Genomic DNA, 17,437 nt, shown 5'->3' with positions numbered 1-17,437 from the left:
CTCCCCTCGCGGACTGGCTGCCTGTCACCCTGTGTTGCTGCCTCTGATAAAGAGGCAGCAGTGCAGGGTGGCAGCAGCCCCTGTCTAAGGGCGTCTTAACTCCTGGACCCATTGCAAGCCAGGACTGAGGTGGGCTGCTGGCCAGCCTGCTAAAAAAATTATTGGGGGAGGGGTGGAAGGGAGAGAAAGAGGGAAATACATGTAGTCTATAGCATTAACTTATAAGCTTTTGCTTATCAGTTAAGCATCTACACTATTACATCCCTTATGCGAGGCTGACCCTTAGTGTGACTAACTGGCTTCCCCAGATTCCGAAGGGTGTGAAGATTCTCTATGTAGTAGTGGCGCATGCAGCGCACACTACCCTAGCCTTTTCCCCCCGTTGTATTTTATAGTACCCGAATGGACCCATAGGAGGTCACTCCTCCCCCCACTGGGGACCAATAATCATAATACCCCTTCAGTTAGGGCCTTGTGTCAGAGTGGTTCATTACCACTAGATCCCTGATGTGCTTCCACTCCTCTGCCCTCATATAGCAAAAGGGCGTTTGTAACCATTCATTTCAGTCACAGTACTTAAAGGCACCTACCCAGGTAGTTTTTAAATGTTATTTAAAGAGCACTTAATAAGAGAGAGACCTTCCCATGGTTTTCATCTCTCTAACGAACACCCCAATCACTCCCACTGTTTGCTCATCTAAACATTTTATTCTGTGGAGTGGCTAGTACCCAGACCACGTTTTAAAAACACTGATTTGCCCAAAGCTCCATTGATAGTAGCTTTGTTAAGTAGCACTTTAGTTGTCTCTTTCTATGGGATTATGAAGAAGCTCTGCTTAGGACAGTGGTGGGTAACCTGTGGCCCCCATGTGGCCCATCGGGGTTCCATGTGTGGCCATGAGACATTTTGTTTACCATTCCCCACACATAGGCGTGGCAGATCACGCTCATCTCCATCAGTGTAATTTTTCCCCAACCAGTAGTGACAGACATGTAAAGCAAGGGCATGTGCAGTGAGGTGCACGCTGATTGCACACATCACTGACTCAGAGCTGTGCGTTCCCCCTATATCCAAAGTGCCGCTGCGGTTCACTCGGCACACCCTGTAAATTCTAGGTGCACAAGCACAGTTAGCAAAACTGCCCTATCCTGGGAGATCATCTTCGTTATGACAATCTTGCAACCCACTGAGATGAGACTCCTGTGGCCCACTCACTAGCCTAGGGTGCGTCTACACAGCAGCATTATTTTGGAGTAACGGCCGTTATTCTGCAATAACAGTGTAAGTGTCTACACAGCAATTCCATTATTTTGAAATAAATTCAAAATAACGGACGGCTTATTCCGACGTCTGTAAACCTCATTCCACGAGGAATAACGCCAATTCCAAAATAGCTATTTCGAAATAGCTGTAGTGTGGATGCTCCACTGCTGCTATTTTGAAATAGCTCCTCCCCAGGGCCATTCAAACTAATTACTCCTCAGTGCCTCCTGGGGCACTAACTAAATTTTGAGACTTCCCTGTAGTGTAGACGTGTGTGACGGGGCGCGCCGCCCCCGCACTCCACCCGGCGGCCCGCCCCGCACTCAGCCCGCAATCGCGCTGTCCCTCCTGGGCGCCACCCAGGGAGCGCGGCGGCACTGCGGGGCCTGCTCCCTTGCTGCGGCCCGGATAACGGGCGGCGCGGCGGAGGCGGGGCTACGCCCGGACAGTGACGCGCGGCGGGGGCGGAGCCTCGGCGGCGTGGCGTCTGACGTCACCGGGCACAGGCGCACGGCGGGGGCGGAGCCTGGTGACGTGGCGCACTGCGTCACCCGGGCCGGACGCCGGCGGGGAATTCAAAAGGGGGAGGGAGCGGAAGAAGAGGGGGAGAGCACGGAGGAGCAAGGAGGGGAGGAGGGAGACGGAGAGCAAGCGGAGGAGGAAGGAGCGGAGAAGGAGGAGAGAGCGGAGGCGGAAGAAAGAGCGGAGGAGGAGAGGAGAGGAGAACAGAGGAGGAAGGAGGCACAGGGCACTGGAGGAGAGGCACGCAGCACGAGGAGGAGGGAAGCGGAGGAGCACAAGTGGTGAGGGGGACGGTAAAAAGGGGGCAAGCAGACGCACGGCGGGGAGCAGGACGGGCTCCCGCGTTACAACGTGTTATTTTGAAATAAGCTATTTCTGAGTATTTCTTCTGGAATAGCTTATTTCAAAATAAGCATGCGGTGTAGACATACCCGTACGTTGCCCATTGCTGACTTAGAAGCATGCAATATATTCTGTGCTCTTACCCTCCTTCCTAAAATCTGATTGATAGCGGCACTTTCTTTCAGGGTGCACTCGGCAATCACTTTTGCCCGCATTTCTTTCATATACAACATGAAAGCATTCAGGGGCTTCTTGATAGTTGGCTTCTTGGCTTCCTTCTCTCTCTTTGGTTCTGGTTGGGGTTTCCTTGCAAGAAACAAAACAACAGTCAGTAACAATCATGATCTTCCATCTCAGCCATTGTAACCGAACAGTAACCAGAAGAAATTGATTCCCCATGAATATATTAAATACTAAAACACTTGACCTCAAACCTCGATTAATGTGTATTTTATGCAATTAGGGCATGGATTCTTTAACAATCATGCCCATCATTTCTCTGGCACCTTTCGGTTGCTAGGGCAACTGCATAGCACCACCAGGCTACTTATCAAATCGACAGAGTTACCAATGTTCCATGCCTGGCTTCCACAGAGTTGTACCACCCAAAGTGTCAGATAAACAGAGGAATAATTGAGACTAGGACTAAATAGTTAAGGAGACCATTTTGACGGCCCCACCTTTGTCTCAAGATGTGTTGACTTACATGCTCCGGTCGTAATGATCCATGTCTTGTTTCCCAGAGTGGGGTACGATGGCCGGATGAGGGATTCCAGTAGTATGCATTCCAGAGCTCAGCATCAGGGGATGTGTAAACCTGCAAGAGTGGGGGCGTGTCAGTGATCACTGGAACTTCCCATTTAGTACAACCCTCCCACGACAGATGGATTCAGCTCTTAAAGGAGAATTCAGATGTGAGATTCAGCTGGCTACTACCCTTTCTATCCGTACTCCTGCCAGGCAGATGGAGAACACACCTTGGTTCACTAGATGGCGATCTTTGAGTGGTTTTTAAGTCACAGGAACATGCTACGCAGAAGTAAACAAAGCAAATCACTGAGATATCAGATCTCAAATGTCATAAGGAAATCATTTGTCTCGAAATAACAGTAAGGGACCATGTAGGGTTGCAAAGGTGCTGTAGCTCTGCAAAGCCTAATCCAGAACTTTGCCATCACTGCTGCTGCCCTAAAGTTTCTGAATCAATGAAAACGAAGGGGAAGCGTGCACACTTTGCTTTGGGTCTTTGATGCTTTTCCATGGCTTCCTCCATCAGCGCATCCTTGCTGAGTAATCCTCTGTCATGATGACAGTGGATGAGCGGATAACAGAGTAGCCAAATTGATTGTAGAAAAGATTTGGAACGGCAATCAGAATCCAGGAGGTTTTTATAAAAATTAATCTGCAATGTAATCTAGCTTTACAGAGATCAACAGCTTTTTTTTTTTTTTTTTTTTAAAGGGGCATTTTCAGATCTCAGTTGTCACAGTATTTTTGTTAGTTTAAAATAAATGGGCGGTCCTGGGATACCTTAGAGACTAACCAAAATATATGGTATCATGAGTTTTCGTGGGCAAAAGCCGCTTCATCAGATCAATTGGAGTCTTAGGGTTGGTTTTGCCCATGAAAACTCACGATTCCATATATTTTGTTAGTCTGTAAGGTGCCACAGGACCACTTGTTTTTAATGGTACAGACGACTCTAAACAACTACCCTGCTGACATTTTTATTAGTGTTACAATAAAAACCTAAGCCACACCAACATTTGGATTTCAGTTAGGATACCCATATATGAGAACAATTTTTTTTAATAGAAAAAGCATGAGAACAATTAAATCTGAAACCTTTGGAGGTGCACCCAAGACCCAGCCCTAGCAACCTTATCCACCAACAATGAGAAATGAGATCATAAGCGGTCTTACTAGCTTACAAGCTTCATTAGCTCAGTGTACATTCTTGAGGTTATAACCAGCACAGCTTTGCCAAGCTTGCCATTTTATGGCTGGAGATTGAGACAGCAAGTATCGCCCCAGGAAATAAACAGTTCATGAGATACATTGTCACAAAACAAAAGAAGATGTGTGATTTGATCCACTGGCCAAAGTGTGAAGTTTGATCCTTATCCAACAAGGTGTTCTTTCTTGTCTGCAGTATTGCAAAACTTTTCCCACTCTAGAGCATAAGTGGAAATGCCAACACCAAGCAAGAAGAGGCTTTTGGGCAACTAAGGAGGCCTGTAAACTCATCTTTATTATTTTATATTCAGATGCTCAGAGAGGAGAAGAGGCCTCTGGCAGCATGGTGGAAAACTAAAGTAATGTGGTTGACTATTTTCCTGCCACAGTTCCAGGGATAAATCCCCGGGGAATGCCTTCCACAACCCTTTTGAATATTATCCCCTACATATCATGACAACACAAAGCAGAAGCAAAAGCTGGAGATGCGAACAAATGTTGCTTCAACATAAACTTCCATGGGGCTTAACCTATTCTAGCTGAAGCGATCTACAAGAGCATAGGGGCTTGCTGTTGGCCAAAGGAAGAATGCAAGCGCTTATAACAAACTCTTCACTATTCTGTCCAAACATGTTTGTGAGTGCGCTAGTGCTATGTAATTGGGCCAAATCCACACTTCAGGGGCAAACTGTGTACATAGGCATGTTTGTGCAATGTAGTGCACTCAATGGGAACTGTACACATGTATAGGAAGGGGAGTTAGGCCCAGCATGCTCATAAATCTGCCAAGGACACTGCAGTACTCAAATGTCCTAGGCTTGTGTCACAGAACGCAACTTGCTCTGTATATAAGATTGATTATGTTCTAGCGGCTAGAACTTCAGCTACTCTAAGCTGGCAGAGGTGAACTGAGGTCAATGGAACTACACTGTTCTATATGCACTGAGTATCTGACCCTAGATTTTTAAGTTTTGTGGGGAGGCTCTAAAGGTGAGCAAGGAGATAGTCTGGCAACTCCTCCTCCTCATCCTACGGGAATGCAAGGAAGTGCAGCAGGAGATAAATGGAACTTAAAAGGCTCAAGATGTTTAACCTTTGTAGTCATGGGGACAAATAAAAATCACTGGTTGTGATCATGCTCCCCACCCGCTTTACAACAGTACTGAGAACCAGTAAAATATGTCAGTCTCTGCATAACCCCGTCCATTACACTGAGGAAAGGAACATTTCCATCGCTAGGAAAGGTTACAGTTAAAAGTATATAAAAACTGGCTCTCATTCAATCTGTATAATATCAACAGGGGGGATTTTTTTTATATTTAATTTTTTTACCTACCAAATCTTTCTGTGGCTTTTCTTTGGAGAAAAGTGTTTTTATGATTTTTAGAGACACTCGACTAAAAGCAAAATTCTTTCCCTGCTCCTGCCACTTGGAAGCTTGATAGCCCCTCCCTGGCTGTTGGCAGTCTGCTGTAAGCTTGCATGGCACAAACTGCAAGCTGCGAGACCAGCAGAGCTGCTGTCTTGCCTCACACAGCTCATACTTACCTGGAGAAAGTAGCCCCAGCAGAGAGCGCTGACGAATACGGCTGTCTAAATCCACATGACGGGAGCGGATAGACAGACTGGCTCTGCCTGGGATCAGGAAGAAAGAGTCTATAAAGTATCTACATCTGTGTGGTTTTTCCTAAAAATATCCTCTATAGTTGGACTCATTGCTACTCATGGAGGTGAAAAGCCTTTAGTTGCTCCGGCTGCAAGTAAATGCTCGTGACATACATTCTTTTCCAACCTAAGGGCAGATGGACCGGACTGCAATGTAATGCAGATGGACAGGACTGCAAAGTTCTGATCTGAATGTGGATCCCAGCTTCCCCAAATGTTGAAAACTACTAAAGCATTATGTGAGCGATGCAAGTATCAAGGTGACAAGTATCAAGATTATTACTGTAGGGACAAACTGTTTAGCAATGCATACCTTGACTGAAAAGGTGTTTACAAGGCATAGAAAGTTGCTGTGCAATACCAATGAACTGCCAAGTTCAAAAATCAGCCTCAAACCCATGCTGGTGATTAGGGGAATGGTCTACCAATCATAGACTCGGAGGCTACGTCTACACTGGCATGAATTTCCGGAACTGCTTAAAACGGAATACTATTCCGTTTTCAGTTTTTCTGGAAAAGGAGCGTCTACATTGGCAGGCTGCTTTTCCGGAAAAGCCCTTTTTCCGGAAAAGCATCTGTGGCCAATGTAGACACGCTTTTCCGGAAAAGAGCCCCGATCGCCATTTTCGCGATCGGGGCTTTTTTCCGGAAAAGACTACTGGGCTGTCTACACTGGCCCTTTTCCGGAACAGTGTTCCGGAATAAGGACTTATGCCCGAGCGGGAGCAGAATAGTTTTTCCGGAATACCAGCTGATTTTGTACAGTAGAGCATCGTTGCTTTTCCGGAAATTCAAGGGCCAGTGCAGACAGCTCGCAGCTTATTCCGGAAAAGCGGCTGATTTTCCGGAATAAGTGGCCCAGTGTAGACACAGCCATAGACTTTAAGGTCAGAAGGGACCATTATGATCATCTAGTCTGACCCCCTGCACAGTGCAGGCCACAAAATCAAATATCTGCACCTGGGATCACTAGAGTAGCATGCTTTGGTAGACTTTTTAACTGGGCAAGGAAAACAACACACTGTGCATTATATATTGTTCTAAAATTATCTGATTTCAAAAGTAGGCAACAAATGCTCAAGTAGTGTAAATTGGTGTCACTTCCCAGAACTGAACTGAAAATTCTTACTTCAACAAAGCTATGCTGATTTGCACAAGCTTCGGGTTGGGCTATAGATTCCTTCAAATAAAGTAATGCTTAAATCCCAGGCGTAGGACTGCATATGTGCCAGGTTTGGCATCTGTAGCTATTGGTGTTACTAAAATGCAAGTATCAGAGTAGTCTTCTCCATAAAATGAAAAACTGTTTTCCCCCATGCTCAGACAGATTAAAATGCACCCTTCAGAATGGATTTTCTACACACTTCCTAAAAAACTATTTCACCTCTGGCTTAAAGCTGGGTATGAAGTTTCAAACCCAAGAAACTGAAAATCAGAGGTTTTTAAGCACAAGAAAACTGAGACATCTGTTCTAAATTTCAGTTATCATTATTAGTATCACTGAAGATGATTTACAGAGGTGCTCTGCATTAACAGCTTCAATTGTTTTCCCAACCTTCTGAAAACATGGACCATTAATTACAATCATCATCATCATCATCATCACCACCACCACCACCACCACCACCACCGAAGCATCCAGAAGTCCCAAAAAGGACTTGAATTGCCTTGTGCCTGGAGTTATTCAGAGCCCCTGCCCTGAAGAGCTGTAACTGGAGAATCACAGAACTTAGCTCCTAAACCTGATAGAACAAGGTTTCTGTTTATGCCACTCAGTGAATTACTATGTCTGAACTTGATGAAACCTAAAAAGCTCTGTATTAAAGTTAGTGCACGTGGTTGAAAACTGGCCTGCTCTGTTTACAATTTGCCAGACAGAAATCCTTCTCAGCACTGCTTAGAAGTTGATAGAGTATAAACATTGTCAACAAATAGTCAAGCGCTACAATGTATCAGGAAACGTAAACAATGTTTGAAGTTTAACATTTCCCCTCTTGCCCCAGTGAGAAAACATTCAAAGTTAATCCAGAAGTGACATTCATTACTCCAGAGGCCAAGATATCCGAATACAGAAGGATCATGGCACTCAAGCCTTTATCCAAAGTGATTTTGACATGCAAATTAATTCAATTGCAAAACCAATCCATGATCGCTGGGAATGTACAATTAAAGATTGTATCACCCCATGATGAGAGGACAGCTCTTTGTCTTTAAAGAGGGTGAGGGGGAAAGGAGACACCAGCAAGCTTCCTTCATAGTTCAGTGGGCGAGCTGTACAAATGACACAGTTTACAAGGAAGGTGTGTTGTCAGGCTCCAGCGATCAAACTCACTGGACTGGACTATAATTCATTTTTATTCGAAGTTCCTGACTGTCATCCCAGCTAATTAAAGAGAGAGTTATTGCAGCTCCTCTTCTCAACATGCTCGGCAGGAACAAAGACCATTTCTGCTGAACTCTTGTTACACTGCTTGCTAAGGAAAAGCTGCTTCCTGTAGTAAGACCGCTTTGCGTTTGAAGTCAGCTTCATTCCAGAACAGTGAACCTTCAGAACTGTCCACATACCACAGCGCTAGTTATTGGCACAAGGAGTCTCTGCAGCATTTCTTTTCCTACACAATTAGCTTCCACACTGTTTAAGCACCAAACCTCTGTAAAAGCCTAAACAGGTGACCTATCTCTTTGATGAAGCATTTGTCATCTGAAGAAGTGGGTTGTACCCACGAAAGTACATGATACCATCTATATATTTTGTTAGTCTGTAACAGGAAAAATTTAAACAACACGTAGTCTGGTAGCACTTTAAAGACTAACTCGGCTACCCCTCTGAAGCTTCTGAAAATATCAGTCACGCTTCCCTGAAGTGCCTGGAGAGTGCTGATAACGTGTGGGCGGCTCTGGAGATGTAAAACATTTGGATTGTAAACACATGATGAAGGTCTTAGTGGACATAGCTGAGAACCATCGTTGCTTCTAAGCACTTCTCTAATACAGAGTATAATTTACATAATTCAGAGGAAGTTCTGATTGGAAACTCCCTTTGGGGGATCCATCATTCCTCTGGGGGAAGCCAAGCTTGACACTTGCTGCAGCTTTATCATGTTTCTGTTCACAAGAGATTTTGAAAAATAAGCATCAAACTAAAATTTAGGACTAGGAACCTTGAAACAGTTTGATGGAATTTTGTAAATTTCAGCAGACAGCTATTTTAAGAAAGAAAAGAGTCATATTTTGCTATTTGAAAGGTTTGCTGTCTGATCCACGGGGCCATTTTTCTATTTGTCATTTTACCATCTCGGTTTCATTAGTCATTAATGAACTTGTCTGACTCGCTTGGTTAAAAAGTGCCAAATCCTGCCAGATGCTGTAGTGTCTGTCAGCAGAATGAAACTTCCTGTCTTACCAACAAACAAACAAACAAACTCTTTGAGAAATAGATTTTTTCCCATGTAACTAGGCTGCCTTTAATAGCTTCCCATTCTCTGGCCAGGCTGTGCATTTGGCATCATAGCTGCTTTTTCTCCAGCATTTTTTTCTCCTAAAGTCTCTATTCGTCTGTCCTGATAAGCAATAACCTTGTTTGAGGAGTGAAACCTATTTGTTTTTGCCTGATGGTTTAGGATAAAAAGCAAAATTTAAATCTCCTCATAACCAAACATGAGTCTAAGGTTGGCCTCAGTCTCTGTTTCCTTGTGGTTAAATATTTAAATCACTAAATAAGAAAAATCCAGTTAACACTTTATATTGTCCTTTAATTGTTTCACCTCTCTCGTTTTAAGATATTTATTTGTCTACAGTAACATGAGGGTTCTGCAAAAGCAACAGGTAGATAATTGTTATTTGCATACTGTTGTTCATTGATTGTTTCATCTTAAAATTTCTCAAAGCCAATAGTCCGTGACATATGTTCCCAAGCTCACCCTACAGCTGAAAATCTTGCCTCAAGCCTCTACAATTCCAGTACATTATCAGGAACTGGTGATAGAATTAACTGAAAAGGCTGATCTAATCTGAAGAGAGATCATGCAAAAATGTTATCTCCCGACTCACCAGATCTGGTTCCTATGTGTATTCAAAGACACTCAGTTTTAATGACAAAAATAAGATTAATTAAAAACTAAGGAATTTAAATGTAATACTAAGCATGCCTCAGGGCTGCCCAGAAGGCAAGATTCCAAGAGATCATGGGTGTGAATAATATCAGGATGCACAGAAGAAAAGCCATATTGGGCCAGACCAAAGGTCCTTCTAGTCCTGTATCCTGTCTTCAGACAGTGACCAAAGCCAGGTGCCCCAGAGGGAATGAACAGAACAGGAAATCATCAAGTGATCCCTCCCCTGTCACCCATTCCCAGCTTCTGACAAACAGAGACTAGGAACACCATTCTTGCCCATCCTGGCTAATATCCACGGATGGACCTATCCTCCAGGAATTTTACTAGTTCTTTTTTGAACCCTTGTTATAGTTTTCGACTTCTCAACATCACACATCCTGCTGTTGGGTGAGTAATCATTGTTTGTACTCTGTCGAGCCAGTTCTCTGCCATACTATTCCCCACCCACCCCGTCGCCTTACACTGTCTGAAAGGCAGCTTCTGGTGGACTGAACACAGAAATGGATCACAAAACTCTGGCAGGGTCAAAAATAGCAGTCCATGGGTACATTCAGAGTAGAACTGAACTAGTAGCCCATGCAAAATGAGAGGCCATGGTTACATCTAATGGACGGGCAATGGACTGCTGACCCAAGTAGCTCTGTGTATTTTTTTAAAATCCCTCTATAATGTCAAATACTGTGGGGAAAGGCATCTGAGAAGATAGAGAGATTGCTAGCTAGTGGTCCCAAATCCTAATTCCAGCTCTAACACTGAGTCACCTGGGGCAAATCCCTTAGTTTCTCTGTGTCTCAGGGCTTGTCTCCACTATGCCAGGGATCGACGCTGCAACGATTGATCCACTGGCTATTGTCTAAGCAGACACGATATATTGATCTCCAAACGCTATCCCGTCAGTGCCAGTACTTCAACAGCCCTCACCGACCTTACCATATTCAAGACACGGGGGTAAATACATCAACTTCAGCTATGCTATATGCACAGCTGAAGTGAAGATTAGATTGATGATGGGGTGGGATGGGGGGGGGGGGTTAGCATAGACAAGGCCTATGCGTTCCATTTGCAAAATGGAGACAATTCTGCTTCTCAGCCTCAAAGGGAACAGGAAAAATTAGGTATTGTGAAGCAGGGGTGTGACCATTGTGAAGATTAAAGGCCTCTACTTAGAATGCGGCTTAGAATGCAGGAGTAACAGCAAACAGAGGCCCGGGATAAACTATCAACACTTACCATCCCATAGAAGGTGTTATCTGTCCAACCCCACCAGGAGGCAGGGAGTAGAAACTAGAGATATCCGATGTTTGGGAAGGACGGTGGACACCTAAGAAGAGGATCAAGACTTTAGTAAGAGAAGGAAATTTGGGAAGAGCAGGCACTAGCATTTCCATGTTTATGGTAGTCAATAGGTTTTCAATTCCTTTATTTACTTCCATTTAGTTGAAGGACAGCATTGGTGACTTGTGAGAAACATGTGTAACAACCATTTTCTTCTATGCACAAGAGTTCCTTTTTAGTGGTTTGGTTGTACCATTAAGGACGTGTTTACACGGCATCGGGGAGTGAGTGTCTCAAGTTGGGACCACAGTTTGTGTTGGCTGGGCTCACTAAATAGACACTATGGCTCGCTCTACAGGTTGGGTGTAAGGGGACTCTTGAGAGTCCAAGCTACAGGCTGACTGCTGCTTTGACCTTGGCGTTTAGCCAGTTATTTTCAGAGGGCTAGGATGAGCCCTGCTACTAACACCATGGACCCAGGCAGGGGAGCGGGGCCTCATTCCCAGACAATGCCCTTCAGGGTAGCCTTTTGCTGGCAGCAGGGCAGAGCGAGGTCCTTCAAATATCACTGCAGAAAAAGGATGATGCTTCTGCTCATGCTTGGGAAATGCACAAGTCACACCACTCACCTGCCCATCAATGCTTTGCACTTCTGTTCCATCCCAGAAGTTTTAAATCCCCATCTCTCTCACCCTCCCTCTCTCCCATCACAGATAAGCTCTTCCAATTGCATCATTTAGGAGTAAGAATCCCTTCTCTGTGGATTCTTGTCATTTTGTTGTGTACTCTTGGCTTTTGCCATTAGCTTTCTTCAGGGATGTTCCAGCACGGCTGTTTCCCCAGCAGTACCTTGCTTGTGTACTCCATTTCAGAGAGGTCTGGATTTTAAGGGTCTGATTTTCTGTTTCCCCACAGCCTGTGTGTGCTGCTCCATTGCTGTCAAGGGGCCATAAACTTGTTTCAGCTGGGAATTCCGCTTTGGTAATCGGATTTCCTGAGTGCTCTCACTGCTGGCATGGTGAGAGGAAAGGGTGCGTGGCCCGTGTCTTTATACACTGGTTATTTTCCTTGCTTTCACACCAGCCTCTCTTGGAGCCTTGGGTAGCTGGGAAAAAGATAGAGCCATCTTCAAGCTGCTCATACACTGAGGGCAAAATGGGAATTGAGCTGTTCTCAAAATGAGGGCACTGAAAAACACACACCCTATTCTGTCACACTGCACTTGGACAGGACTGAAACACAGAACCAGGCTCCAGGTATCTAGACACCTATCTTCAAAAGGGAGGGAAGATTAAGGTCTCCCAGGTGGAAAGAAAGAGAGCGAGTGTGTGTGCGTGCATGTGTGCGTGTATATGGGTGCACACATTTATCTGTGTGATGAAGCGAAGTGTGGCCAGGGTGGTGAAGGATGTGAAATGATTGATGCCTTGAACACAGCACTGACTTTCGTATAGTTACCCGGTGACGGCAGAACATCTAATACCCTTCCAGTTATATACCAGCCATTAAAACCTTGAGCTGAAGGACGCTGAAGAGTCATTTGGCCTACCTCCAGGAGGACAGCACTCTAGATTCATGGGCCCTCAATAGAGATTTATGCTGTGGGATCATTAGCAGCTCCAGTGCCAATCTTAATTTTCATGAAAGGACATAGGGCAGCTGCCAGTCCCTGGGGTAGGCTGGTGCTATAGTGTTTAAAGCTTTACATACTAATAGGAACTCTCTGAAGTACGTTTACACACAGCCACTTTTTCAAAAGCCCTTGAGCAGTCATGGAGCTCTGTTCTGCAAGTCATTTTCAAGGGTAGCCTGAAGTAAAGTGGATTGTTTTATATTCTCTGAGGGGCCAAGCAAGATTATTTAAAAAAAGAAGAAAAAAAACCCCAACCTTCCTTCACCACTTTGGTGAGACTTGGAACTTTGCCAATAGCCAAGTTTCTAATAGGTTTTAATGTATTAACTTCCTATTTTTCTGTTGACTTTATAATATGCTAGTGGTTGGCAAGTGATTTGCTGTCTGGAAGAAACATCAGACTTATTCTGGTATCTGTTCCATCCTCAGCAGTCTGTGGCTTTATACTGGTGAGACCAGAATGTGGCCCTTCCGGTTCAAACTGCTGACAAATCAGCATCACCTCTGTACCCACTCCCCTTCCTTGATGGCACATCGTTAGGCAGCTCTCTCAACTCAGCAAGGCTATCATTTTGCAACACGCTCAGAAGCTTTAGAAATGGAGACTATGCAGACTGGTGGCTGTTGCATGAAATTACAGAACATCCCCCTCCCTGCAAAAGGTGAGGAACAATACTGTGTGGGTAGACCACTTCATTTCTTTACCTTTCAATGGGGATGTTTGCAGGATAGCATCACAGAAAGCTTAGAATGGTAGGTAAACTATGTGGCTTTGATATGTGGGGCTTTGCATGAAACAGCATCTTGTATTTGCACCTGGAGTTTTCTACTAACTTCCAGGTTCAAATGAACTCAAGATCCCGGCAAGAATTTAGGTTGACCCAAATATGTAAATTTTATCTAGATTTATCTGAAACTATGCTTATGGTCTGCCCATAGTTTGTGAACTTCAGCAAAGCTTTGGATGAACTTGGAGGATTTTTGAGTCTGATGCACCAAAGCAGCTTCTTTCCATCAGCCAACCAAAAATGATTTATGATCAATTCATACATACATATTCACTTTCCACAGTACCACATCTAACCTCTCCTTACTGAGCTTTTGTCTGTGCCCTTCCGGAGATGACTGACCGTTGTGTATTATATTAACAAATAAGAGAAACACAAGTGGTTGTCACACAGGTTGACTACATACACATGGCCGCAGACTGCAAAGAAATCCAGCTACACACCAGACGCAGATCCTAGTTAGTCAAAATATTTCCTGTTTCAAGCATTTATTTTCTCAAAATGACAACCTGACAACTGTTCTGGTATTTGTCAAAGGAAAGGTTACTTTCCATTTTCTGATTGACTTTTGTGAATCATCCCCAAACCCTGGTCTGTTCTGAGGCTATAAAAAGCATTATATTACATGGGGAATTAAGCAAAATGGAGGATTCAGGCAAACACTTTTTGACGTTCAAGTCTCTCTTGATCATGATTGCGGAGCATCCCCAATAAGTTAAATCCCAAGCAAATTTCCCTGCTAGTCCATGCCCACACCTACCCACGGCTCATGGCACTAAATGTTTGCATTGCTAGTCATTTTTTTAAACTGGACATAGGTTACAGAATCTTGCTCTGCTGGAGAAACACTGGCTAGGTAGCAACTCTAATTTCAACAGCTTCTGGCCTCAGCTCTCTTCTGAACCATCATGAGAGCCCCTCCCCCCAATAAGCTTATGTAGGATAAGTGTTACCTTGTTTCTGGCTGATGTCGGCTGGCAGGTGTGGTGAGTGGGAGCCATGGCTGAAATGTTCGTTGCTGTATGGAATGAGGGGGGTGAGTGGATGGACTCCGTGGGACGGCTGCACTACAGGAACCTTGTTAGACTGTAAAAGACAAGGGGATGGGAAAGGCTTCAGAAATTTACGCCTTTGTGCTTCATGATCCAGATGTACTGAATATCTGGAATTAAGAGTCTAAGCCAACACAATTAGAAATGCTATTCCTAGCACCAGCAAAGGCCCAGCTCAGAGACTGCACAGGGTAAATATATATGGAAGCAGCTATTCCTGCCTGCCTAAGGCTCCAAGTGCCCTCCATAGGCCTGGCTTTCAAAATGAGATGCTGAGAATGATAATAAATCCTCTCCAAGACTGAGCAGAACAATGCCTTTACCTAAATAAACAAACCCTGCAGTTCCTTACAGGAAAGATCCACAAAAACAGCAACACTGCTGTGAGCTGTTGTATTTTGGACTATCACTGTCAAATAAAAACACAGTTTCTGATCATATATATATTATTCCCCTGAACAGGCACAACCACCTTGAAGTTTTTGTATTGTGCAGTGGTGATGCCTCTTCTGCATCTCAAATACCTTCTTTATCTCAGGAATGAAATGGAACATGTTAGCAAATGTACGGCTGTGGTAGCACCTTCTATTTGCCCTATCAGTTCCCTCTGCTGAGGCAAAAGGGTCCCTGCATGCTCCTTCCTACCTTCTCTCTTTTCTAAATCCAAATTTGAACATAAGTATTCCAGACTAAAGTAAGTGACAGGCCCGGTGTGTGTATTTTGGATGCTCGGTGATCTTTTGGAAGATGTGCACTAATACAAAGACTCTCTCTCCAGGGGCTCTTCAGTTTAGCAGACTTGAAGTCTATTATTCGCACACTCAGACGTTGGACAGAATGAGTCAGAGATGATGCGTGGGGAGTGAGGGGACGCTTGCGGTCATGCCCCCACCAGACTTGCTGTTTGGTTTGGACCGAGCATGCTCAGTAAGTTCTGGTGAAGCCACTGCCCTCACTCTGCCCCTGTCTTTGGAATAAGTTTAGTCCTCTCTGTTAAAGCATAAAGTGCTATACTTTACATCGATCCACTTCAACTACCAAATGCTTTCATATCAGCAGAAATAAACACAGTCCCTCGGGAGAAAACTTAAAGAACACATGGCAAAATGGCTTTAAGGAAAGTGATAAACTGGCCCCTCTTGGTTGCCCTTTATGACATGAGGAAAATAATGGCACAGAAAAGTGTGAGACTGAAAGTAAAGAATAAACAGCACAGCTCTGACCTTCAGTGCTAATTTGTAGTTAGCAAAGACACTCCCTGGCTTCAGATTCTGCTAAACCATAGGCAGTTGTCTTTTTGAAGTAGGGACAGGTGGCAAATGTAGTGATTCTGGAAAGAGCACAAGCCCTTCAGCTGCTAGTGAAGAAAGAAAGGAGCAAAAAAGGAAAGGAGACCAATAGGAAAGCAAAAGGAGAATATGTTCTAACAGTCTCTCCAGATTCCTGAGCTATACTTTCGAATATCCAAAGGAAAGACTGTCCTTGAAGAGTCCTAATAGGTTTTACACTAAGTCTAGACTAGAGAATTTAGGCGCTTACAGAACTCTCTGGGTCTAGTTTACACACATACTAGTCACAGATTCTAGTCGTTTTAGGTTCTCAGCACCTCTGAAAAATCAGTCCCAGGATGTTTCTCAAAAACAGAGAAACCCATATTTAGCAGGCACTTTGAAAACATTGGCTTTGAGTGCTAGTGTTGATCCAGAGAAAATTTCAACAAAACCTATAGCTTTTGCAGCACCAAATGGGGATTTAAATGGGTAACCTTACTGGGTGATGCTTATCGGTAACCAATTAACTGATGTCCGCCCAGCCGGAGTAGCTCCCCCGTGCCACGGGCTGATCCACAGCCTAACCAGGCACACAACACCATGCCCCACGGGCTAGCTGCCCTGACTTAACCATGTAACAGAATTTTGATCGGTTACCCGGTTAATATTTGTACACATTTTTTACATCCCTACCACAAAACCTGAGTAACTTCATGGTAGTCATGGACAAATCTGAAGACTGCAGCAAACAAAACTAATTTCAAAAAAGAAAAATTTCAGTCTCTCTCTGTTACATCCTCAGAACAATCAAGGCCTGAAATCTTTGTGAAATCAGGTTGCTGTTTTAAGCACAATGTAGAATATTTCTGCATGTTGGTGCAAAGAAAAGGGAACTTGTTTAAAACAGTTGCAGTGCTGTAAGAAAAACACACATACAACATTGCTGTTTGCCTAAAGCATGTCTGCTGTTTCATACTTGCCCAGTTTCGCCCACAATTGCCTTTTAACCCAGACTGACTTCTTCATGATTGGGGAAAAATAGTCAGGATTTATCCCAGGGAAAATACATAGACAACATTAGGACAGACAACAGTACAACATTAGGAGGAATAGGAGTGGGTTATGTACAAATGTTGGTCAGTGATTAAAGCAGGGGTTTCCATATCAGATCATCTGGGTTCTATTGCAGAACCTACACATGATTTGTTTTATAGCTGCAGGCAAGTCACTTATCTCTAGGCTTGATTTGCCGCTGCCTTTCATATGGCTTAGCATTTACACCTGTGCAAGTTGAGTATAAAACACTAGACTTTTCTGATTTCATAGCAGTTTCACACTCCGGCTACGTCTATGCTGTAGCCTTCTTGTGGAAAAGCATATGCAAATGAAGTGCAGCGTGGAATATTGCTGAGCTCCATTTGCATAAGTAATGAGCAGCCGTTTTTGCGGAAAAGGCTTTTGCACCAAACCCCCCTCTTGCGCGAGAGCCATTCTTCCTCATTTTTTGAGAAAGAATGGCTCTTGCACAAGAGGGGGATTTTGCGCAAAAAGTCT

At 44.2% G+C, this 17,437-nt stretch overlaps 1 protein-coding gene across 15 annotated transcripts in view; it reads right to left on the bottom strand.

The window, feature by feature from the left end:
* TCF7 (transcription factor 7) overlaps positions 1 to 17,437 on the bottom strand; it is a 139,762-nt gene that overhangs the window by 28,202 nt on the left and 94,123 nt on the right. For 12 of the 15 annotated variants that reach the window (XM_075900378.1, XM_075900374.1, XM_075900383.1 and 9 more), the window contains 5 exons: positions 14,514 to 14,646; positions 11,095 to 11,185; positions 5,633 to 5,719; positions 2,835 to 2,945; positions 2,272 to 2,434 (listed from right to left, as the gene is read on the bottom strand). In XM_075900378.1, the coding sequence (XP_075756493.1) occupies positions 2,272 to 2,434; positions 2,835 to 2,945; positions 5,633 to 5,719; positions 11,095 to 11,185; positions 14,514 to 14,646 (585 nt within the window). The remainder of the gene's footprint in view (positions 1 to 2,271; positions 2,435 to 2,834; positions 2,946 to 5,632; positions 5,720 to 11,094; positions 11,186 to 14,513; positions 14,647 to 17,437) is intronic. The other 3 variants (XM_075900375.1, XM_075900379.1, XM_075900390.1) reach the window with 1 other exon arrangement.

Source organism: Pelodiscus sinensis, chromosome 17 (genome assembly GCF_049634645.1).
Source record: "Pelodiscus sinensis isolate JC-2024 chromosome 17, ASM4963464v1, whole genome shotgun sequence".
Taxonomy (NCBI): Eukaryota; Metazoa; Chordata; order Testudines; family Trionychidae; genus Pelodiscus; species Pelodiscus sinensis.
The sequence above is the reverse complement of the archived record's forward strand: the minus strand, read 5'-3'. Positions and strand labels throughout refer to the sequence as shown.